This window comes from Rhea americana, unplaced genomic scaffold (assembly GCF_003343005.1).
Source record: "Rhea americana isolate MKP2758 unplaced genomic scaffold, rheAme1 scaffold_66, whole genome shotgun sequence".
Lineage (NCBI taxonomy): Eukaryota > Metazoa > Chordata > Aves > Rheiformes > Rheidae > Rhea > Rhea americana.
Window position 1 is genome coordinate 2,466,730 of NW_028186823.1, and position 26,177 is coordinate 2,492,906.

Consider the following 26,177-nt stretch of genomic DNA (forward strand, 5'->3'; position numbering starts at 1 on the left):
TTATTCTTCATGTGCTTGTCCATATTCTGTATCCTTATGGAGACAGTGACATTTATAATATCTGCAGGCTGGAGTATTGCTTTTGCCATAGCTTTTAATTTTTTTAGTAAATAGAGATAACCRTTAAACAGAAATCTTGGACTAACAATGACATTAAACAGACACAGGTTGTTACCTGCATGTGATGATAAATTTAGGAAATAAATACTTTCAAAATATCAAGCTTTCCATTTGCTTGATCTTATCCATACAAATTCTTTTCCTTTAATCTCTCTTCATGGGTATTATAAAATGGTGTAAGTCTGCTCATTCTCTCATCAAAAGTGATTCAGACCTGAGGGACACTTGCAATTTGGAAGTAATTAGTAAATAAGTCAGATAAATAGTATCCATTGAGAATTAGGAAAGCACATTGGACAGGATTCAGAAAGAGCAGTATCAAGTTCTAACAATTAAAGCTTAAAAATGATCACTAGTTAGTATGATAAGTCCATTTCATCATAAATTAGTTCACTGTTAATAATTTCTGCTGCCTTCTGAGCAATTTGAACAGATCTTGCAATCTCAAAATGTGATTAACAGAGTAAGAAGGAGGAGAAATCTAAGTAAGAAGAAATCTAAGAAAGAAGGAGAAGAAATCTAAGGAGGAGAAATTGTGTAAAACTCCAGCATCTTTACACTAAATTGTGGCTGTATCCAGCTACCTGATTTGTGTTAAGAAGTTGGAGTGTGCGTTGGCAGCCACTGCTTACATGCAGATGTAGTCAGTGTAGTTGTGTGTGCAGATCTGGGCCTCAGGTGTGAAGGTGATTATTCCCTGCTCCCCAAATAAGTTTAAATAATATTTATTTTGKCTCTTATGAGGCACAACACTTTTTTATGTGCTATTGTTTATACACTTGGTTAAGAAAAGCAGAAGTGGTGCTCATTTTCTTATGCTGATTTTAAAAAGTCAACTTACGGGACTATTGTTTCAGTTCACAAAATCAACCTCTTTAAGAGGGAAAGCAAAATCTAACATTTAAAGCACGTTTGAATAAATGTAGTAAGTAGATCCATCTACCATGCAGTTCTTTTCCTTAAATCATCTTAAAATCTTTGTACTCCTTYATTTAAATATCACTTTAGGATTGTAAGGTGCTACAGAAGTCTATTATCGCAACGTGGAGATGAGGTTGCATGAACATGGAAGATGATGCTGTTCTTTCCTAGGAAACATGCAGTTTGGTAATGTGATGTTTCTCGTGATCTACCAAGATCTATTAGTGGTATTCAAGGGAGGTATATTAGAAGTATATTTTGAGGTTCAGTGATTTTTGTGCCTTACAATTCACTACATAATTTAGTAAAACTATGAAATTGTGCAATGCATAGATAATTAAAATAAAATACAAGATATGATGTATTAAGGAAATATACTGCTCCTATATAGAGATCCTGCTGCTTTGCTGGATTAGTGCATTACTTAATCGGTTCACCAAATTGGGTTTGGTTGTTGGTTGGTTTCCTACTAATGGCAGGTTTCCTACTAGTGAGTATGAATTACCAGTGCTTTACTATTGTTCCTGCTCGTGTAGTAGAGAATCACAATAAGTTATTCTTTTACCTCATTTCCTGAACCACTGTAAACTAGACTGTTGCACAACAGAATATTTTGTATAGATTATTAAAAAAATCTGAGAAGTTAGGAGTAGATTGAAGACAGCTGAAGACCAGAATGAGAGTCTCGTAACTGCTTGACATCATTTATGATTGCTGCCAGCATATCTTTTTCCACTTTCATACCCATATTTAGCATGAACTTCAATGCATTTCTCTCCAATAGTTAAAAAATCTGAGAAAATTTTAAATCTAGGAAAATTTTGCTCTTCTTGCCATCATTTGTATAGTCTATCTCATACCTCCTATATTAGATTTAACTGTAAAACATCTCTGTTAGCATATGTTGACTAAAAATGTAGATGCACGTTGAGAAATAAAAGCAAAAATCATCAAAATGTTAGAAGCATTAGCATTAGCTTTTAGTTCAGACTAAATGTTACTTCATTTGTTTTTTGTCTGAACAGGGTTGAAGCAAGACTAAAAGCCATCAGCATAATATGTTTGACAGGATTGGGTGTTGCTAAGGAATCAATCYATGTTAAAACAAAGATTTCTTTTTTAGAACACTTTTTACAGTGGCAAAGAAAGCCTTCTTACTGTGATTGATAYAGGGCAATGAATTGCCTTCATTTTATTACTTGCTCTGCGCCTTTAGCGTTTAAAGGCTGCAGCCATGGACTGGGGCCCTGTTGTGCTAGGCAAAGGTGAAAGCACATCCTTACAAACATTTTTTCCTTGATTCTGTGAACACTTGGCTTCAGAGMCACCACTGCCGATAGCCGAAGCAGCAGATGGTGGAAGAGAGAGGCATGCGCCTTTTCCCCAGTGTTGTCTGGGAAGGCCATGAACCTCAGGAGAAGCAAGCGCTGGATTCACGAAGCTCCACGAGGAGAGCGAGCAGGCAGGTGTGCTTGGAGAGCATGGGCAGATCCTGTCTACAGCCAGCCGRGAGCCCATTCCCCTGGGGACGTAGTCTGCTTAGGCTGCTGCAGGGGGAGCGAGGGGGGMAGAAAGAGGATTTCAGAGGTGTCTGACATCTTCCCGAGAGGCTCCGTGCCGGGAGAGAGGCTGCTCTTTATCTGTGCCTGGAGGAAGCTGCTTCTCCTTGTGCAGCTTATTCCAGCATGTCCCCATCCGCCTTCCTCCCTGCTAGGACCAGCAGCCGCTTCTCTGCTCTTCCTTTSTTTGTTTCCTGAGGAGAACTGTGTTCTCCTAAGGAGAGTGTGCAAAAGATAGGCAGGGCTTTTGCATATTTTGACTGCTTAAAAGCAGTGTAAAAGCAGAGTGCTTTTTAATGAAATCAGCAGCATTCTTCAAAGAACTGCCTGTTGGCTGGAAACCAAAAAAGACATAGCAAGCATTTGAAATACTAACAAACATTTGTATGGAAATGTTGAGTTTCACCTGTTGAAGAACTGAAGTAAGGGAATATATTACATGTATACTGATTAGCTTCAGACTTCAAAGTCAATATTTAAATGGAGACTTTTTCCTTTAGAGGTAAAGGCATCTCAACAACCTCTGCCAAGTGTCTTTGTAAGAGATGTATTTACTCTTTCAGATTCATCCATAGTAGCCTGTAGGTCTAAAAATACATGGTTTTATGTTCTGGTGTTTGTTACGGTGGTGTAGATTAGCTGTAAGTGATATTTCCCCAGAAATATCCATCTAGTATGAGATCAGAATCCTGTCTTTCCAAATTTTATAACAAAAACAGTGCCACTAATCTTGCATGCCAGCCAGCTGTGTCTTGCTCTCACTTACTTCAGGTTTTCACTACTATAATAGTGTCAGAGCTTTCAGAGATCCTAGCCTTTTTCCCATTACTTTCCACCTTGTAAAGTCACATGTACTTCTAGGGAGTGAGTGGCAAGTGCTGGAAGGGAGGAATGGTAATATTTTACATGCATTGCATTGCATGTGGGCTGTAATGACTGCACAAAGAATAAAGCTATGAAGAATCCAACCCATAACCTTCACTTAATTGACAGTATTCCTCATACTGGTTTCATGACGGTAGAGCTCAGACATCCTGTTTCTCTGCAGAATTTCCAGTTAGGTAGGATTCAAGTTCCAGTGGTTAGTATCAGGTTACAGACAGCTGTATCCCCCACAGAAGAGATTTCTGTGGATCTACTTGGAGTTTAAAGTAATATTGCTTTCAGCCATGCATAAAACAATGCCAGAATGGAGAAAAAAAGAAAAGACAACTTTAAATATGAATATCGCTTTATTTTGTTTTATGAAGCCAAATAAAACATCCCAGCTAGGCTGGCTTATCATCAGCATAGTCATGTTAAGTATTAAAATATTTTTTTTAAAAAAGTGTTTCAGTCCAAGAAACTTCAATTTTGGATTGTATTTGTAATGTAACAAGGGCTAAACTTACTTCATACTTAAGTTTGGCAGACCTCCTCCCAGGGAGAAACTTTTCATTCAAACTTAGCCTAGGGCAAGTGAATCCCTACAAGGCATGTTGTATGTGTGAGTATATAGAAATGAGACATCAACAGTGATAATTTCCTAAATGATCTCTTACAATTATGTTGCCAATTTATAAGCAAATAGGAATTGGCATGAAGATAGAGTCAAGAAATGGAGAACAGTTTATTTACCATTGTTCCTCTTTTTAGGGTTTTTAAAACAAGGGCTTGCTTGCTTTCTGGAACAAATGTAAAAAGATAGAATCTAATAAAAAGATAATAAAAAGCAATACATTGCAAACTGCTATAGTCTTTGCTATATTGAAATGTACAGTAGAAACATAGTCCGTGGATGTAAAATTTACTACTATACAGATATATCTCAGAAGCAGTGCGTTCAGTGGAAAACCAAACTTCTCAAACCATTTGTACTTGGACCACTTTGTGGGTTTGGTCAAGTTATTGTGATCCTCTTGCAACAGACTTTTGTAACCACGCAGCACGTGGACGTTAGTATAAATGTTTCTCTCAGGAAGCAATTCAGATGCTCTTTTTCAGTGCAATTACTGCTGCATTAAGTTCAAATAATATAGTATCTAGAAGCATTTATAGAGCAGAAATTCTAACCTTGCCAAGAGCAGAAATAAAATGAGCTGTTGTGTTCTCAGTGTAGAACTGCATGCGGATTTGTAACGTTCTATTTCTCGTGGTTCAGTCTTGTGTGCAGACTGAGATTTGTGTGATTTAATGAGACGGTGATTCGTTTATCCTGTCAGGCTTTAAATAAAAAACCCTCAAAGTACTTCCTTCCTTTTTTGAATTATGTGTTTTTGCAAGTACAGTATCAAAAGCTATCCCTTAAAAATAGATTCCCCCCTGCCCTGCTAATACAACTATGTATGCTAGTTGAATTTTTTTTAATGTTTTATTAGACACTGAGTACACTATCCAATTCTCTGTATCTCTCTGTTTTGTTTCAGGGCATTAAGAGTTTCCTGCAATCATGTTTGCTTACATTACATCAGACTATAGACACGGGCTTCTCTGAACTGCAATTTTGCAGGAGGAAAGGGATTAAACTCCTGTTACGTCCTCAAAGGAGTGAGCAGAGGAGGATCGATCCCACAGAAAGCCAGGCTGTGCTGAAGATAGGCAGCAACTCCTACTCATGCTCTAGGTCACTAGGCACCCACAACTTGGAGCTGCTCTGCATGGGATTCGCAGCTGCCTGCTCAAGGCGGCCAGAGGGTCCTGCTCCCCTGTCAGATCTCCAGCCTGTTGCAGGGACATACTGGCCTCTGTTCCCTCAGCTGCTTGGGAGAAATAGGGTAAGACATCATGGGCCCTCAGCAGGAGCAGGATCTACCTGGTGTTCCCCTGGAGGGAAGGATTTGATAGCTCTGATATGGGGAAGATTTTGCTTCCGGTTCTTGTTCGTTCTCGGTGCTGAGGCCTCTGGCAGGCGTTGTTTTACTCTTTCAGTACAGCTGCGGGCATCTTTTCAGTCTTTCTGCCGCTAGCCCCTGTCTTCCTGCCGTCTGCAATGTCCTGCTGCCAGCCTTCCTTCCTCCCTGTCTCTGCTGCACGACATCCTCTGTCCTCCTTCTTTCCTTCTTTCTCTCTCAATGTCCTTGCTTCCTCCTCATTAACCCTACCTTGGCAATAAAAAATGAATACATTAGTAAGATGGTTACGAATGAAGGGAAGATGAGCAAACAAGTGGTGGCTGTCCATGCGATTGCCTTGTTTCTACTCCTGGCTTTTGTCTCCACCCAGTTTGCATGTTCAGCTCACCCTCCTTGTGCAAATGCACAGCATGTGGCTTCGCAGGACCCTGATGCTAATCAAGCCCCCTGGGAGCAGCTGCAGTACTAACTAGTAAAGCTTTTAGTTTATGGGGGAGGGGGGAGCAGACACTCACAAATGTCATAAAAAAAACCCATGAGCTGTTTTAGGGCCTGATCTCTGAGACACCTTCTGCAGATAGGAGCTGCATAGATGCAGGAGTATAACCAGCTGTGGTGTTCTTTGTGCAAAGCTGGATCTCTCCAGGATTATCTGTTGGCATACTGGATTTCACTTTGTAGATGACTTGCAATATCTTTGGATATTTGCAGAGGTTTTATACTGATGTAGATAGGAACTGATTTTTTTTCCCTCCTCATGCTTGAACCAAGAGACAATGCTGTGATGGCAGAAATTTGACCAAAAGCTGCCAAAAACAGCCAGCTGGTAGTTCTTCAGGTGGTATAAAGATACCTTAATTGCTTCTCTACTAATTGTGAGGACATGCTAGGGACAGTGGCCAAAGTGGTGGCTCTGTAGCAATGTCCTGTTTTTTGAAAGCAGGCACCTCTGGCATTTGCTAGAACTCAAAGCAGCCTTGAACCTTTGCTGTGAATAGGGGCAGGGCACTGCAAAGATAAGGCAAGAGCAAATGGCAAGGAGAGGAAAGCAGGTGAGGCTGAGTATGGAGAGGACATGGAGGTGTGAAGGGTTCTCTGAGAGGATGTAGGAGCTGATTTGAATTATGCTGTGAGAACTGCTTATTTTCAGTAGAGCTATGTGATACTTCTGCCCCTTTGTAGTTTCCTTTGAGGAGCCTGGAAATGATTTACACTGAAGTTGTTCTGAATTTCATGTGTAGTGAAATCTAATGCTTTTCTGTAGAAACCTTCAGTTATGATACCAAGACTGTAGTCAGCTCATAACTAGTCCATAAAAGAAAAAGAGGTTGTGTTTTTTCCCCGACCTAAAATTTGGAAGGAAATTCTGGCCAGAGTGTTGAGTGTCGGTGTCCATCAGAGATGGGGTCACTGTTGTGGCTAGTGAGAAGAGGTGCTGCAAGGTGAATAAATGGGGACTGAACTGAGAGGTACAGCCAGTCACCACAGAAGCCAGGTTTTCCCTGGCCCTTGATACTGTGACGATCATTTCCATTGGCAGCAGGAAAGCCTGCATGTGAGGCTAAGAGCTAGTATGATTATTTTTACTTCTCTCCTGTCAGCCCTCACTCACATAACCTCTATGCGGTCTCTGGGCTGCGCAGGCGGTACTGAAGGCTGTAGCAAAGTGATAGCTGGTTTCAGTGCCAAGCAGTTTGAACCTGATGATGGAGAGTGGAGAGTGGGATATCAGATGCTTAGAAGATAGCTTTGACCTCCCACTAAAATCTGGAGATTTATGGATCTAAGCCCCCATGCTCCTAAAGCATAATCTAGGACACGTTTCCTGGCAGAAGCCCTGCTGATCATTTCTCCAGCTGCAGGGTTGCCAGCTTGAGTTTTACCGCAAGCCTCACTATATTTGGTAATTTTTCTTACAGTCTGAGGAAATGGGTCATTAGCGAAAAACAAAACAAAACAAAATAAAAAAAACAAAGTCCCCCCTACCCACTTTAGCTTAAAATGTAAGGTTTTATGAGAAAATTTWAAAACAGACGTGCTCTGTACTTGAATCCTCAGAAACAAACAAGAACCGAAGACTCCACTTTCAAAATGCCCAGACTTGGGATGCTTGGCTCACCTTTAGTGAGTGATTCAGCTTAGCAACACTATCATATGCATCTCTCCCAAGGAGTCTTCCCTAAGAAGAAGATAACTGGATATGGGTTAAAAAGGCACAGAGCAATACTGCGAAAACGTACTTCTGAGTTGCTTGGATATTTTCTTCTTTGTTTCAGAAAGCATTTTCTTATATTGACACAAAAAACACTGAATGCAGCTTGACTCCTCTGAAAATAATGTTGAAGGAAGGAGCTAGATTTATTGGGACTAACAAGGAAGTTGTCCAAAAGAGATTCATTAATTAGGAGGCCTAATCACAGCCAGTAAGGCGAGTGCCCAAGCCATCAACAGACTAATATACATCTTTTGGCAGTCACCACTCCCCACAGGCTTGCCTGTCTGTTGCTGCCTACTGTATGTCCTGCGCTGCAGAAGTGATGTGCTAATGCTAAAACCACTTTGGCACTTCTCACAGGAGAGGATGAGTATGCTTCCCTGCCCTGGAAATGCAGCCTCCAGCTGTCTTGCCCTATGCCAGAGGTTTCTTAATACACTGGAATTAGCTGACTAAGAGACGAAGCCGACTAAAGAAGCATTTGCTATCTGTTCAGGCTGCCTAAGCTTTCCATCAAATAAACCCCGGTCTGATTCTCAACCCTCTGGGAATGGTTGCCCACAGCTAACATTTGCTACCCCGAATAACCCTAAGGTGACCTTCCCGCTGCAAAGCTGCAGCCAAGAAAAACCCTGTTTAACATAACAGTGCACAGCTTAGAACATCAACTTGAACCGTTCTGACCTCTGAGCTGCTGGGGTCTGTACAAATTAATTTAACAATAGACAGCGTTGAAAGGGAGGAATGTTTCAAAGGAAAAGAAAAAAATCTCCCTCATCCATCTCTTCTCATTTTAAGAACTAGTCAGGAGGCCTACTTTGGAAAAATTAAAAGTGTGCTTTGTTGCAAAATAGTAGGCTATATGGGGGGGCAGCATTCTTCTGTTTCTTGCGTCTTAACGTAGCAAAATGAAATTTCCTATAAGCGAGCACTGCTTCTGGAAAATCAGCTTCCATTAATTTTAGCTGAAGAGTTGTCTTTGTTTTCTGGAAGCTTCAAAGATACTCTTCTTGTTTGCCTTTATTTTTCAGAGTACTTCTATTAAGCAAATAAGTAAGTCTTCCCTTCCTTCCCATCTCACTGATTTGTACTTTGCCTCATGCTTTTTATGGCTTCTGTGCAAGCAACCTGACTGGGCAGGAAAAAAACTTCCGTCCGTATGGCAGTTGGAGTTTAGATGAGCTAATGGTGGAAAGAGTCCATCAGGTAGGAGATGTAGCAAAACAAAATCTTCAGCCACAGGAGCTGCTTGTTATGCTGAACAAGTAACTGGGTTTGCTTAGGTCTTGGGGTTTTCCCCCTAAGTGCAGGCTTATTTCTCCTGTCAAAGCATGAGGTTTGACTCCAGCGTTCTCATTGCTTCTAAGTGGAGAGAGTAATTCAGGAAGGAGTTCTGAAGTTGGAGACAAGAAGCTATGTTAATGATAATTTTAAAGTTGATACAGATTTGGTTTGACAGGTTTGAAAACTACACGATGAGCACAGAGAGATACAAGTTTCTTCCTCAGGGATCCAGTGGACTTCACTGAATATAGTTATGACACTGGCTGCTTTTCTTTATTCACTCAGTATAATTCATTATGCTCATCATTTCTGTTTTCCTACACAGATGGCTTTTTTCTTTGCAGTTGAGGTGCCTTGTCTTCAGAAGCACGTTGTGAGCCCAAGCACGTGCCTCAGATGGTGTGGGGGAAGATTCCCCACTGGGCAGCAGAGGGGTCTGCTGCAAGCAGGGGGCACTGTGGCAAGAGGCTGCTCTCTCGCCTAAAAGCCAGTATCCGCGAGGTGTGAGAAGCTGCTGGGGCTGAAGTGGGACATGACTTAATGTTTAGTGCCGCAGGGGATAAGATAAACTGATATTTCTTCGGACTTAGTGCAGCTTTCCACTCAGAGCCTTCAAGATCCTGTGAGGTTGTAGGGGTCCTCTTATAACTAACACAGTAATGACCTTGAATTCGCTTCCAGCTCAGCTGTACTGCTGGAGGACAAGGCTTTTCTTGTGAGCAAAAAACATTAAAGCAGCACAGAGGTTTGCCTGCATAGCTCAGGTCTTCCAGAGATTTGAGTATCCTTTTTGAGGCCCCACTTGCAACAAGGGATTGTAGATAAGCTTCTGCAGTAGTTAATATGTAAATTTTCCGATTTATTCTTACTGGTGTCTCTCCTTTTGCTTGCAATGTTGACAAATACATTACTGTATGCCAATTCTTTGGTTTGCACAGATAACTTTGCTGCATATAAAAGGTAAATATGTGCACTCTCTGATGTGCATACCAATAATTATAAGCTTGCTTTCATGACCGTGTAAGTATCAGGGAAAAAGAATCCACTATTTAAAAATAATTAATAACATAACTCATCCCTTTTTCATATTGTAACCTGAATATCAAATTTAGGACTCCAGGCTAATTCTTTCTGCTGAAGCTGTCTACTGCACCAAGCATGCCTTAGGACAGATAATTAAAAACTTTCATATTCTCACACCTGAATTAAGAAAACTAAACCCTTTCTGTTTCTCATATCTTCTGGTATTAAAGTATAGCAAATCTTAGAAAATTTGAGAAAAATACAGGATTTTGTGATGAATTATGTTTAAGTTAGTGGTTGAACTTGCTGCACAAGTCAGTGGAAAATATTAGTGACTTCTTCCTTTATAGCATATACTTCCTGCAAGCTTGTCTGTTAAAGTTCTACAAGATACTTCTTTTACAGATCCTGTAAGAAATGTGTATTCAGCAGGAATATCTGACTGAGCAAAGGCTAATTTATACAGTGTTTTGGAAGCCACATGTTGAAAAGTGCTGGGGAAACACAGCAGGGTAAATGATAAAAAGGGATGAAAGCTGTTCAGACAGGCGAAGAATGCCGATTTAAAAATGCAAAACATCCCAACACTGATGAGTGGGCAGGTTGCAATAACTTTAGGGCAGATCTCCGTTGCACAACTATAAGTAGACTCCCACAGGACATAGCCTGTAGTGATTTAAAAATGGAAGAGGTGGGGGAAAGTGTTGAGATACTGAAGAGAACAATCTTATCTACTGCACAGTAGAGTGCAACTAGGAAATGGGTCGGTTGGAGTAATAGCCTTTCCTTCCATGTGGTTTGTGTAAGCTAAGCCAAATGTGTGCAAAGCACAGGGTCGTCATACTCATGAACTCTTCTCAGTGTGTTAGAAATGAATTTGTTTGCAATGAAATTCGGCCATACAGATGTGACATTATAAATCACCTCTCTGTCTGGACACTGCTGTAAGTCCCCGAGTCAGCTTGGTTTTTTATTGTTCTAGGCTTTGTCTAGACTATTAAAATAGACCGTGTTTGGAAATGTAATGCTGTGGCCTCACATTCCAAAGAGGTCAGCAGAAATACTAGTCTGAAGTATCCCTGCTAATACCACCTGCGGTTTGCTCTCGCCTCTGCATTGTGGTGGACAATCTCCTCATTTGTGCTGGAACAACTGTATGTGTGGCCAAACTGAAACAGATAAAGGAGCTGACCCAGTTAACACAAAAATACCCTCACCCTAGGCATGGTGCAAGGGAAGGACTGAGGAACTTAAACCAGTGTAACTGCCCATTTCACAGTGATGTGAAAAAGCAGCCTTACTTAAACTTGTTTGTAAACTTTATATTCAGCGTACCTTTCGGAAAACCGATAGTGTATGATGACAATGATTTTGGTCCTGCCCAGTTGTCAACCAGCCAGTGTGTTGTTAGACATGTGCAAGTTGTGTGTGCTGTTTGGCAGTGGTTTGATGCGATGGTGGCTCCTGAGGCAGAGCCTGTTAAAGAAATCCATGCCTACCCCCGCTCCACTTACCCTTTTCTGACCACAGTTGGCTGTTACAAGTGGCTTTTAAGTCCCACTATTAGCTGGTCATTGAAATGAATAGGTTAGAAACAAAACTCCCAAGAGAAAGGAATTATTTTTAATCTAGATTAGGTAAGTGATCTGTCACTTGGTAATACATCATTTACCCTGCAATGTTGCATCTGAAGCATTAGATGAATACGATGCAGGGAGGTGAATAAATGGCTTATGCCAAGGGAGGACAGGACTTTCTTAAGCTAACTCTGCCACCAAAGACCAGGCCACTTGATTATGCAAGTGATTATGCAGGTGAGTTCATGTTTCCTTCTTCAGACAAGAGCACAGGAAGCAGTGAGTGGACAGCCTGCAGGAGAGACACTGAATGGTGTGTGTGGTTATTGATTAATGACACTTTGAGACAGGACATTTGTTGAGATTTTAATATAACAACAGACAAAACCAGTGTATGATGAAGAGAGGTGTCTCCCTGTCAGGCTCTCACTAACAGTGACTCATTCAGGCCAGACTGCTCCAAGGCATTTCAGGAGCTAGCTAACCTTACAGACTTTGCACCTCTGAACATCACATCTGAGGTGTGGGCAGCAGCTGTTCATACTGCAGTGTGCAGCCCGCAAAGTAAGGATATGGGTTTGCAGGGTCATTCAGGCAGGTCTGTGGACTCACTTAAGCCTCTTGGGTGGCTAGATTGATGCATAGCAGGCCCATGATAACCCAAAACACATGTTGATGAAAAATGATAGATAACTTCCAATCCTCCTAAGCCACTGTTCCCTGGGCTACTTCCTTGAGTAGGTGACCAACTGAGTAACTTAGAAGTATGTGTGATGGCCTTTTTTTCCCGGAATGTGTTAGTGTATTTTCCTTGGAAAGCAGCTCCTCTCAATCACACTCCGGTTCATTATCGAGAAGGCATCCCTGCTAGTGGACAAACTGGCCAGAATCCCTGGGGATTAGTGGAGCACAGATTTCCAAGTCTAGATTCTAGACCTAGTCAAAACTCCTCTCCCTGTCTCATTTAAGGAATTCTCCATCCTAGATGTGTATATTCAATTAGTTGTGCCAGCTGTCAACCTTTTCAGAAAATGCAAACTCCTCACCCCTTAAGAATATTCCTCCAAGTCATCTTAGTGAGCGTGCAGCATCTCTAGCAGAAGTACAGTTGTCTTTCTCATCTGATTTAGCATCTGATTCTAGGCTGCCCTCCGTTCCCAGCAAACTATTTGTCCCACTGATGCAGTACATGCCAGCTGAAGAAAAGATTCCCCTCCGTCCAGCCCATAGGATACTTTCCCYTATATCTCCTCAATGTTACCCACAAAGCACTGTTTTTTTCAGGGATGTAGGCAGAGGAGGACCTGGGGGAATGTATGCTCCCTGCTTGGTCCCTTTGTGGCCAGGCTTTTTCTCACTGCAAAAGGACTTTTCATGGCAAAGAGAAAGCAGCTAATATTTCCTCTAATATGCATACAGCCAGGCTTGGAGCTTGATTTTGTTCTTATTATGGTATGCTCCTTACAGCAGCAGAAGCAGGCAGGCACATGATCTCCCTGAAGGCAGGATCCAGTGTTACTGTAGAAACTGGCCACCAGCTTCTTTTGTAGCTAGCAGCTGTCACTGTGTGGTTAGAGCCAAAGCGTGTCACTCCTGCAGTTTCTGCAAGCCCTGGAGTCTTTTTTTTTCTGCTTTTGAATCTCCCATGCTACAGAACAGAGATTAATTCTGCACCTTCTATCAAAATTTGCTAAGATATTTCTGAACTGTATCTATTTTTAGAACCCTTCCTGATTAATATTTGGTATTCTTTCCAGGTTTCATTTTCCTTCACCAATACTTCAAGGCACAGAGGAGCTGGTAAAGGCATTGCCATGAAACCTAACTTGAAGCAATGGAAACAACTCATGCTGTTTGGGATCTTTGCATGGGGTCTACTTTTTTTGGTGATCTTCATCTATTTTACAGATAGCAACACTGCTGAGCCAGTTCCCAGTTCCTTTTCTTACRTTGAAACTAAGAGGCTTCTGCCCATTCAGGGCAAGCAGAGAGTCATAATGGGTGCCATACATGATCCRTCATTCTCTGAAACTATTGATGAGAATGAGGTACTTCTTAATGAAGATCTTTTAGGTACATTTAAATCRGGGACTGGGAGTATTAAAAAATGGACTGATTTGGAGGATGCCTTCAGAAGAGAAGATGATTTTTTTCCATCCCAGATAGGAAGAAAATCAAAAAGCGCTTTCTACCAAGCGAGTGATGATTATTTATTTGCTGCTGGTCAGCCTCAGTCACACAACAGCCTTCAAGAGATAGCAAAATTCATCTCGGTCAATGAGGATAATCCAAAGGAAAATGTTTTACAGAATAACTGGAGCCACCAGAGAAGAATGAGGAGAAGAAACACAAGGCACAGGAGAAGCCAGATGCTTGACGAATCTGATGACTGGGATGGGCTATATTCCACAATGTCGAAATCCTTTCTTTACAAGCTTTGGAAAGGGAATGTCTCTTCCAAGATGCTAAATCCTCGACTACAGAAGGCAATGAAAGATTATTTGAGCACCAATAAACATGGGGTGCGGTTCAAAGGGAAACGAAACTCCAAGCTGACAGGAGACCAGCTTTTCTGTGAGCTAAAACAAAGGGTGAATGTGAAAACAATAGATGGCAAGGAAGCTCCCTTCTCCACTCTTGGATGGGAAAAGCATGTTCCCCAAATTCCACTGGGCAAATTGTATACACATGGCTTTGGGAGCTGTGCTGTAGTTATGTCTGCTGGTGCAATACTGAACTCCTCTCTAGGGGATGAAATAGGTGGGTAAAATGCATCTGTTCATGTGCATATGTATGTACATGTATGTATTCACGTTCATCTTTTGGAAGATTAATTCTTCTCAGGCAAAAGTCTGTAAAGTCCAGTTGTTCTCTCTTGCCAGTGTTTTATCAGCGTAAGCTTATAGATGTAAGTAAAGCTATTCTCTTTTAGAACAATATAACTGAAAGGAAAATCTGGCCTGAAGTCATAATTTGATTTTAACAAAGCAATGATGCCCTTTTATTATATTACAGCTAGTAGTATAAAGCAGGCATTGGTTTCATCAGATCTGCCATGTATGACATTTTGCTGAGTTGTGAGTTTATTTCTTCAGCAGATTTAGAACCATGTTCAGACTTTGGTCCTGAAAAGCTGTGTTGTACCTATCTGTATTTTTTTGGTGGTTCATAGAAAAACTGCTTGTGGTATTGCTGTGCCAGGCTGAATTTTCTTTTCTGTGCTAAAAAGCAGTACAGCATCTTCTTCATCTGCTACGTGTTTACCTATAGAAGTCAGATCCTTGAGGAGCTTCATGACTTGAAGTCAGGTCCTCTGACCTCTTTTCCAAGTGTAATTTTAAATGAGTTCAGGTACCTCTTCATACTGTTTTTCCATTGCTGCACTAAATAAAAGAGGTTTACAGGTGCTTAGACATCAACATTTCRCAGAATTCCCTGCTTCCAGTTGGTAGTTTTGTGATAACTATTCAGAAAAGGGTTGTGGAATCATAAGATTAATCCAGGTCAATTTCGTTTTCTTTTCAAAAATGAGTGTAACTATCATGTTAATATGTCAGTAGTTCTTCATTTTAGTAGTACATATCCAGTATGCTGAAAGTATTGAAAGGATGAAATGTGTGTCTCAAACCTGCTTTTGGAGCGAGAAGAGTTATCTCCTTCAGCTTCCTATGAAAACCTTTTGATGTGCACTTGTTAATCCTCCCACCTTCCAGGACTTCACATCCCAGTAGCTGCTTCATCGCGCTGTATCATCTCTTTGACACAGATGGGTTTCCTTTAAATATCTGGGATATATTAAAACTTCYGTCAGTATCAAACTAGTCTAATAGGTTTCCAGCACAGCACAGGTGCCCTGCCTGCCTCCAGCTAAAATCAAACCAGGGTAACCTCCAATTCACAAGAAGCCCCACTGATTTAGAAACCTCTAAGGTGAAATATTCCTCCTTTCTACAATGTATTATCATTGACTGAAACAAAATCTTTTGTCAGTCACCTGGTTTATAGCAGTACTGTGATTAGTACTGTAATGGAGAAATCATACTGATTTATCTGCRCACTCTTATATACCAGCACAACAAGTATGGAATTTGGTGCTTGAAGTAATACCTAGTGGTCCTTATGCTCCTGTATGTATCCATTTTCTCAGAAATACTGTGAGCACAGAAAGCTTGTGCCATTCACTGACAGAAGAGCTTTTGATTTAATTGGAAATTTTCATCAGATGCCACCTGAAGGGAAGAGATGTTGTCTTTGCTAAGGCCTGTGTCACAATTTCAGATCTGCTCCTAGTTGATCCCAGATAACCCCTGGCTGTTATACTGGGCCTGTGAGGCAGCAAGAGTCACAAAAGATTTTTTTTTGACCTGTCCTCCAGGCCGTTGTCAGATACTTTTAGCTGGGTAGGGAGCATGGCCCAGGACAGTGACAGGAMAACTGACTGCTTAAAGCTGTCCTAGAAGGGCCTCATTCATGTGTATGGGTCTTAGTGGCCACTGCAGCTCCTTGGAAGTACAAGTATACTGGACATGTAGTGCCAGTGTTTGCCACTTAAAAGGCTGATCTATGGAAAATGRAAGCACCAGCATCTACCCATATTACTTTCCTTACAAGGAAGAAATTAGGCTTATGCAGTCTAAATAATGTCTGTCACAGGTGAGCTCCTGGTCTGTCCATGTACCCTTCCAACTCCACTTAGTCCTTGACATTGGAAGAAGACTCGGACTGCAAAGARGGAGACCAGCTTGTTTAAGATCTTTTTTATTCCTATACATGCATAGCAGTAGGAGAAGACTGTCCCTTCCCAAAGTTTGCCTTTCAACCTCTTGATTGAAAGGTTGAGTAGCCTGCCAGTTTGGAGGCACCTTCAGGGGCCAGTTTTACTGCTCTCTGGAGTCAGCCTAGCACCAGTGCTGAGCTCCTCGGTATCCCCAGATGCATAGAGAAGTCCTCATCRTTGGTGAGGGAGGACAATACTGCACACATAAGATCTGGTTCTTCAGTCATACCCTGTACAGACTTGGTTTGTGAATTTCCTGCACACAAAAGCTTTTTTACTATTTACCCTTCAAAAAGAAAAAAAAAAAAGGCCTACAAAAGCAGTATTGCAGGACCTTTTTCTTCCCAGACGTTTAGCTCCCTCTTCTGTGTTCCTATTAGAAATGCAGGCTGAAATTTTAATTTATGTTCTGCCTTTTTGGCCTCCCTTCTGATTGGTTTTGAATTAAAGTAGGATTGGAAATACAGTGCAAACACTGCGAAGACTCCCGTCATGATTATGTTATTTAATAGGAGAGAGAACTGTTTTGTTATTATCACATTCATCTAAGTAAGTAACAGGGACCACCAAACAAAAATCAAACATTTTGTAACTTTAAACTCATTATCTGCAAATACTAACATTACAGTCAGTTAACTTAAAAACAGCTATGATCAATGTGTGACTGCATCTTGATCAAGTGTTTTACAGTAAAATAAAGTCTTCTAAATTTGAGRTGAAGAACCAGCATAAGTAATGTTGGAAATGTAGCACACTTTCGCAATGTGTGAACCATACAGTTCCCATTTCCCTGTACAGTTGCTCAAAAGATATTGTCAAAAATTGTTGAATACGGGRCCAAATTTACATTTTTAAAATTCATTAGCGGGTTCCAAATGTGAAGGATTCTTGATTTTCTTTGTCTTCTCCAGAAATGTGGGGTATCTGTAGCCTTTGTTGACTTCATGTCCTCTAGTTTTTAGAAGATCAAGATGCTTAGATTTAGGCAAATGGAGACTGGGTATTGATACCTGTTAGGGACATAGAAAAAGCCTACCCTTCTCAGCCTCTGAGAGCTCAGTGGRCATCTGGAAAAATCTCTCTTTTCAAACTCATCATGTTCAAGCAAGCAAGTCTGGCTGAGAGTTAGACTGCTTGCTTCATATCACACACACTTTCTTGTCTTTTTTTCTTCTGGAGGAAAAGGCACGAAAGAAAGGAAAATCAGGGTTTGATGGGATCATTAAAGCACATTAGTTCTCTTAGGAAACTCCTGCTTACTCCAGTCCTGAGCTATAGACAACCAAATTTTAAGTTACTAGAGATAAATAACTGTATAAATTATCTATGGGTACCCATTCTGTTCTGAATGATGTTCTCTGTTTTTATTGGTAGAAGGGATAAAACCAAATGGACCRAACAGAGGGATACTGGCAGGAGCAGTGTGTTTCTGGACAGTGGATATCTTTTCTCACTCTCCTCCATACCTTTGGGGCTTCGAGATCTCCTTAAACACTGGGAGGGTGATTACCTTTTATCCTAAACAGAGAATTACGAAATACACAGTGTCTGCTCTTGACCCATAGCTACTTTTTGTTTTGCATGACTCTGAGATCAACAACTTGTGGGAAARCTTTGACAGTTCAGTTCTGTTAGATCTTAGCTACCAAAGGATCTTCAGAGTTTCTGTACTACAGCAGGGTTTTGAATTGACATCCCTACATAGATTCTTCAAGACCTATGCTAACCTTGAGAATAGGTATGTTCAATTAGTAGGTCTGAGTAGGTTTGAGGTTTTGAGGTCCCATAAAATATGGTGAAACATGAGCTTATGGTTAAGCATTGTTATTCATTGAAATCTGCAAGTAGATATAACTGTAATTAACACACTTTTGTGTGGAGTAATTCTTTGTAARTTTTGCAGTAGAAATAGTGAGCAATAGTGTGTACTGAGTATACTAATAACCTTTCCATACTAATTTTAGCCAATTAAGCAAACTGTTTAAGGATTGCAAGCTAAATGAATAGGTTATTCTAAGCTTTTTGCAGTGGATTTTAATACTAGTAATAACATGTGGCAAGAGGATTTTTATTTGCTCATAGTAGAATATTTAGCATCCTTAGAAAATCAAAATTRAGTGAAGTATGTAAGTTTTATGTTAGTTTAGATCATTTCAGGTTTTTTTCCTGTTATGTTATTTCACTGTTTTATTTTACTAAGAAAAACATTATGACTCCTCATTGTGCTCCTAGATTCTCATGATGCAGTTCTGAGATTTAATTCTGCTCCAACACGTGGCTATGAAAAAGATGTTGGAAATAAAACAACCATGCGAATCATTAACTCACAGGTAAGATCTTATATTTGTGAATTCAAATTAATATTACTTCTGTACAAGATTACAATAATTTCTGATAAAGTTTTTTTTTTTGAAGGGAAACAGCTAGTAATTTTAACAATCATGATGTAGAGCAGGTAAAAGATGTTCACATATGCTGTTGGTGTAGTGATTGCAGTAGTTATTTGATATTCTTGTTTTGAAGAGCAGATTTGTAGAGTTTCTGATGTGTCCTGATGTGTAAAGGCTCTACAGGATGCCAGAGCCATCAGTAGAGAAGACCTTCCCCACACTGCCTCCAGAATCTTCAGAAAGCCTGAGCTGCATGGGTCCCAGAGCTCTTTTCTCATACTCTCCTGTTCCCCAATTATTTCCTCATTGGAAGGCAAAAGAAATGGAAACTGAGTTATCTTAATGCATAACTTTAGGCAAGTCAGCATTCTGTAAAAATTTAGTAGGAACAAGGTAGTAAAATACTTTAATGAACATTGGATATTACGCCTAACATGGGGCTGCTCATCTRAATTGAAACAGAAAATGTGATCTTCATATGGGTGCCAACAAATAAAATGTATGTTRAGCTATAGCGACACCTTATGGTTGAGATTGTCTTTTAATTTTTTTACAGAATTATTTCCTGAACTCCAGTCTTGAGCAAACTAAGCTTCTTTCCTCTTTGTGAAATGCAGCTGAAAAATAATAGAATTACTGTGAAATTTTGTGAAATAATGTGAAAGGATGAATTTAAGAAATCAATGGCCATAGTATGATTGCAGAATTAGCAGAATTTTTAATACTTATTACCGTTGTGGATTCATTTATTTCTTTTTCTTTGCTCATGTAAAGTCCATCCTTGCAGATATTTTTTTCTGTGTGTATAACATCATGTTGCTTGCTAGAACTYAAAGAATGCTGTTCACTGTCATTCTTTTCACACTGGTTTTGTAGTTCATTGTGAGGCTGCAGAGCAGACTAGATCATTGAAGTTATCATCTGAGATAGTTATACTCTCTTCTTTTAATATGGAGGAGGAAGTAGAAATACATTAAGCTGGCTTCGTTGCTGAAACTAATGTATTGCAGAACACTTACCTTAGTGTCATTTATTTTACCTCTCTTTTTAAACTATTATTCATTTTACTGTTGTTTGCTATTAGTCAAAATAATTAATATCTGGGTGTCCTGCTTGCTGACCWTGCCTGAACTCCTGTGCCAGGCAAGGAGGCGGGTTTAGAAACTTTATTTAGTTGACTAATCTCCCCCTGTAAGAGAAGACAGAAGCTCCTCAAGAGGGTGATTTGAGCTTTGTTAGCTACACAGTGAATGTGGAAAGACTAAATGGGTAAATCAGCTGATCCCTGCTGCTAGTGGTGCATTGGGATCCTCCTGGCTTCAGACACTGCYGTGGTATAGTCCTGCCATGATGATAATAGAGATTTCTGTAGCCTCCTGTGCTGCTCTGTGTGTTGCTTATTCTCCACATGACCTCTCAAGAAACTGCAGTGCATTTCTAAAAGTCAGACCGGGTCAGCTCACATAGCTTCCCTCATTTTCCTCACAAACATGCTTATTGCCAMCACCTTTCTGCTCCTTCAGAGAGGTCAGAGGCCAGCCTTGACACTCTGGCCTCCTGCAGAGAGACTGGCCTTTCCCTCCCCAGGAGTGAAATCTGTGCAGCTCACTTACTAAGGGCTATTTTCCCTACAGATATTCAGGATGTGATGTCCATACAGATTTTCTGACCTTCCTTCCCTCCTTGCTACTGGAAATTCCTTCCTTTAATTGATTAAAAGGCAGTTTTGGCCCTCTCCTTCCTTCATGTTCTCTGCTGTGGAAGCCTGAAGGACACGAAGGATGCGAGCACAGCCACAACGGATATTGCTGTTCCCGGAGAAACTCATCTCATACATATAAATGCAGGCTCACTAAGAATGAAGCTTGTGTAGACAACCCCTCTAAAGAACTCTTGCTTTTTGAAAGCCAAGTAAGAGCTTCTTTGTGTGTTAATTGTAGAACAAAGCTTTTAAAAGCTTGACCCTTTGGTCTGTTTACTCTATACTCTAAAGAAAGTACATCCTCAGACAAAAACTGCTCTGAGAAATGGAATTTAGGGGTGCTGATGGTAGGAAGACTAATTCTGCTGTTATTGTGGAAAGCTGATGGAAAGTCATTAAGCTCAAASTTTATGGTAGGAAGAATATTGCTATGGCAACAATATTATTTTTCTGAAAAAAAAATGTGCATAATCAAATATGGCTCATTGGAACCTAAAGGGAAATGAAAATTAGTATGAATTTATTTGTCTGGAATGCTGATTAGTTTAAAAGCTGGAGCCAAATTCACGCTGTTTCAACTAGTGTTGAAATCATTCAGCTCARTCGTTCCTGAGACTGGATGCACGAGGGATCGGAGAGACCTGGTTTGCCATGGAGAGTCAGGGAAAGGATAAGCCAGCAAGCGTGAAAGGGAAACATCCAGCACGATGGGAGGATTAGGCAGTGTACCACGAGATGCAGGAGGGAATTACCTGAGAGTAGTAGATCGGAGAGATATGGCTGCTGCTTCAAAAATAGCGTTGTCATTTGCCTGTTCTTGGAATTCTTATTCTAAGTAGACAAGCTKTTACTGTCATGGTCTAATTTGCCTTTCTGGAGTTACTTCAAGTAAGATTGAGAAAAGTAAGCATGAGAAAACAATGGAAAGAAAAGAAAGAGGRGAAAAAAGGAAAAGATAGTATCCTTGGGGGCTGCAGCCTTTCAAAGAAAGCTGCTCTGTGTCCCAAAAGAGGCTGTAATGTTCAGATACAATTATGCAGCTTTTCAAGTGGTCTCATTACATGTGTGTATATATATATATGTATATGTATTTGTGTGTATATATATATATAAAAAAGTATGTGCGTCTGTGTATATATATACCTATATACATATATATAAATATACACGCACAATTTTTATTTTTGYGAAACAAGTTCAAATTAACTGCTTAAAACCAACCAAAATTGATGTAGAACGGAGTGGAGAGGAGTGTTCATTTTAAGGGATGGTCCTAGCTGCTTTTGAAAAGTTTAACTCTGCAATCTTTTGCATGTTTGTTTGCAGATTCTCACCAACCCAAACCACCACTTTGTTGACAGCTCTTTGTACAAAGATGTTATCTTAGTAGCCTGGGATCCTGCCCCCTACTCTGCAAATCTGAATGTGGTAAGATATCTCCTTGGTGCTTTTCTTAACCAGTATGAAAACAAAGGACAAAATTTAGTACTTCAGTCTCCTGGTTCTCACTCATCACAATAAATCCTGAAGTCTTATTCTGAGGAGTGGGGCACACTATTTCTGCATCTGTTTATTGGTTAAAAGCTTTTCTAGTAGCCACACTTGTACTGGAATGGGCATTGTAGGCTAGATGGATGACTTCTTTTTTTTTTCTATAGAACATTGCTATTTTCTTGTAAAAGTGAGGTTTCTGGTGTATCTGCCAAGTAGGAAACATTATTAGGTTTTAGAAGGAGGCTTTATCAGGAAAGATGAAGAATTGCACCCATTTTTTCCCACCTTCTCCCCATCTTTCCAAACAAAATACAATCTAATAAAAAACTCTCTTGGTTCCTTCCCCATTTCTCAGGCCTCCTCCTCACCAGTCTTTCCTTTGTGTCCACTCGCCCACAACCATCTGTGCCCAGCTGCCCACTCTCTCGCTGATAGCAGCAGATGTCCATCTGGTTGTCACTCAGGGAGCCTCTGCCTTGGCTAGTGCTGCACAACCCCAGTGGACTAGTTGATCTGATGGTTATTGGCAGGAAGAACTCAGAGCTGGGTAGACTACAAGTAGAAAAACTAAACCTTCATCCACTGAACTGCCTTAGCAACTGATGCTAGAAACCATCTGCCTCCTACACAGGCTGTCTTAAGGCTGCTTCACCTGCTGCTGCTGCCAATGGGGATAGAGGCACTAGTGGAGAAAGGTTCATCCTAATGCCCATACCTTGTGTTGAGGCTTTCTGAACCCATGATTTAATGTGGGCTTGAGAGTGGAAGATACAGTTGGCTCATCCCACTGCAGTGAACTGCTTATTGGGGGTCCTTGTAGGAAGAACATACTGATCAGCTAACTTTGCTTCTGTTTTAAAGAACCTGAATGAAGCTAGTTCATGTTCAAAATACATTGGATACCATTAAATAMTCTCTTTCTTTTTCCTCTCAGTGGTATAAGAAGCCAGACTACAATCTGTTCACTCCCTACGTACAGCATCGCAGGAAGAACCCAAACCAGCCATTTTACATTCTTCATCCAAAGTTTATATGGCAGCTCTGGGACATCATTCAGGAGAACACTAAAGAGAAGATACAGCCCAACCCTCCTTCTTCAGGTTTTATTGGTAGGTGTATCAAGTCAGGGCCCAGTAGACTTACCAGACTGAAAAAAAAGTAAATGTGCATGTTGCATGAGGATCATGTCTGTATGTGTGTACTGTTCATATTGCTTCCTACAGAAACAGTGACTAGCTGAAATATACATTATGAAAAGGATAAAATAGTTGGGGAATTTAAAGTTCTGCATTCTTGCCCATCACATCCATATTATGCATGCCACATTTTTAAATCATACATACATTTATGACAAATTTGTATTATTCCATATTAACTTAGTGGTTACTTCTTAAAGTGAGATTTTTGAAACTGGCTGTAAAAATTTCTGTGGAGAAATCTGCCTGTGTGGAATGATCTCAGCAGCATCATTCACATTTTGCAAAAACAATTCCTGCAGTAATGAAGTTGTTGATAAAAATAGGATAACAGCTGCTGATCATAAGAATGGTGAAAAGGCTCATTCTGTTATCAATCTATCTCACTCGAAGGAGTGAGAATCTTATATATTTCCGCCATATATAAGAAACGCTTCAAAAGCTGTCCTTGAAGAAAAGAGAGTTAATTTTATTGAAAGAATAAAGCAGAAACCGTCAAGCCCAAATCTAAACCTGACAAAAAATATCCCCCAAGCAGAGAACAGTGTGAATATATCAATCATCACACAAACAAAAACATTAACAAAAGCTGTAGAGATGAATACACTCTTCTGTGTTACAGATAGAAATTTGACTCCTTCAATGCTACTAGGAATTTTATTTATACCATTCTTTTCCAAATAAGTCTTATTTGGAAAATAAGACTAAATGGCTTAGACATTGTGGTAATGGATGCTAGTATTAGCCTTAAAATAACTAGGCAAGTTTTTAGTGAGTCATATTCACCTCATTTGATAAATAGCTACTGCTTTGATAGATGCATTTAAAATACTTTCCTAGGGAGAGGCTTCCTATCTTAGCAACCTTTTTTTATGAATGTCTATGCACTGCACATATAATGTAATATAAACTGGGAGCCAGCACAGAAACAACAACTGTGTATTGTCAAAGGTGGACATAAAAGGCTTGATAAAGCATACATAATATAATGCAGCTTGGCAGAAATCTGAAAGGGCATGATGGTCTTCAGATTAGGTATCTGTCAACAATTCCTGCAACATATATCTACTTGGAACTGAAGCTGACAGATGCAAGTGAGTGGATCTGTATGAAAGATGCATTCCGAATGTCAAGTTTCTACTTGATTATTATTATAGAAGCTATACAATTAATTTATATAAAAGTAATAGAAAGAATGGACAAATTATAGCCATCATAAGATATGAAAGTATCTTAATTTCAGGAAAAGATGGGGGAAATGGTTTATTAAACAGCCACACTAATCTGATTGTGCTCAAAACATCTATATGAATGAAGGTAGGAGTATCTTGCTTGTATGAATTTTCACAGGTAGAGGGATCTGTCTCCTTGAATCTAAGCTGTTTACAACATGAACCACAGGCAGGATAAAATCACTTTATTSGAATGACTTTTTCTAAGTCTATATGTAATGCTTTGTCATTGGAACAAATGCAGAACAAATTCTGCWTAAGGATCAGGTCTGTGATCTAGATTTGCACTGGCAGAGAGTCAGTGAGCAAGTAGCCTATGTAAGTGCTGAGATTACTTGTGGAGGAAGAGTAGCAGTTCCACAAATCACTGTTGCTGCCAATAACATGGTAAAGGAAAAAAAATGGTTCTATACAACTGAATCACTTTGCTTCAGGCTTTTTAACACTCTTTAGCCCCAGTTTACAAAATTAGACAATTTCTAAATTAAAACATGGATACATCACATTGTTTCCTTTTAGGAATGTCAGAAATATTTTAAGATGCTCTTAGGGTGTTTTTTCGATAGTTAGATTTTTCATCTGACTATTTCTGCTACTTAGCACTATTTCTAAGAAACCGAGTCTCCCCRAAGACAGGAGTGTTGGTGGAATGTATTCTCTTAGTGCTCTTCTGCAGGAGGGAGAATCTTTTAGCATGTTTAAAAGCTGAATTAAGGTACTTGAGTCACAATAATATTAATTTGTTTGGAAAAGGGGTCAGTGGGTCATTTGTGGGGAAGGTGTACTTTCTTACTTCAGGGGAATGAGAGAGTGGGAAGAGGCAGGAACTTTTCCCTGGATTCACCACCTCATGGTGGAAGCTAGCGGGAATGATTTTTTGCCCTTCYTCTGGGGTGTGGGATGCCCAGTCTCATGAAGACGTTCACACAGATTTGTTAATAAGATATTTTGYTAAATGTATGCTATTGGTCTGGACTGACACGAAGGTGCTCAGGGGCTGCACTTAAGGGTTTATGCTGTGGCACATGTTCAAGCATAAATGATCCATAGTACACTTTGATGGACTGCTATCATCTTTTGGATGATAATAAATTATATCTAATGCAGCCTTAGGAATTTTAYTGGTACATAAGTTTTCATGTTTTTACTTACTGATCACATTGCACAGCAGYCCTGAGTCTTTATGACTTTCAGCTGACCAATGAGAGTTTATAGCAGGGCAAAAAATACAGCAGTTGGCTATCACACATTTGCTGGTCATCTTTGGTTTAGTTGTTGTGGAGCAGTGATTATCTGGGAATGATTATTCACTTTTTCAGCRTTTATACAAGGAGGACCAAATCAATGACATGGTGGCATCAGAACAAATGAAAGGGTGTACATTTTCACACATTAAATTGTGATATTTGTTGCCACAGGATGTTGTAGATACTGCAAGTTTACAGGGTTTTGCAAGTGATAAGACAAATTCACAGAAAGCTACTTAATGCAGAGATATAGTGTTACTGTCTCTTGAAGTTCCTAAGCTGCAGGGGACAAACAACTATATGCTTGACTCTTTCCTAGGCGTGCATCACATTTTGTCAGAGATAACCTTTTCCTGAACAGCCATATTTGAGTTCTTAGAGAGCATTATATGAGCCTCATCACTTTCACCACTAGCATTATGTTTTATTTTCACTGGAGTACTTACTTCAAAGATATAAGTTGGAGGGTTTTTTAACCACTGTGGTTTCATGTTTTGTGACTCATGAATCAGCACAATTATCTTGCGCAGGAAAGCATGGCCAAAAAAAATACTTAAGATATGTTCAGTTTCTTGGGTTTCGGGTTTGGGTTGGGTGGACTTGCTTCTT

At 40.0% G+C, this 26,177-nt stretch overlaps 1 protein-coding gene across 4 annotated transcripts in view; it reads left to right on the plus strand.

Annotated features, from left to right (window-relative positions):
* The window catches only part of ST6GAL2 (ST6 beta-galactoside alpha-2,6-sialyltransferase 2), a 52,877-nt gene that overhangs the window by 12,210 nt on the left and 14,490 nt on the right, over window positions 1-26,177 (plus strand). For 2 of the 4 annotated variants that reach the window (XM_085320847.1, XM_085320848.1), the window contains exons 1-5: window positions 5,006-5,353; window positions 13,288-14,290; window positions 18,540-18,637; window positions 21,726-21,827; window positions 22,828-23,002. In XM_085320847.1, the coding sequence (XP_085176973.1) occupies window positions 5,237-5,353; window positions 13,288-14,290; window positions 18,540-18,637; window positions 21,726-21,827; window positions 22,828-23,002 (1,495 nt within the window). In that variant the 5' untranslated portion in view covers window positions 5,006-5,236. Of the gene's footprint in view, window positions 1-5,005; window positions 5,354-13,287; window positions 14,291-17,681; window positions 18,014-18,539; window positions 18,638-21,725; window positions 21,828-22,827; window positions 23,003-26,177 lie in introns of those variants that run through there. The other 2 variants (XM_085320849.1, XM_085320850.1) reach the window with 2 other exon arrangements.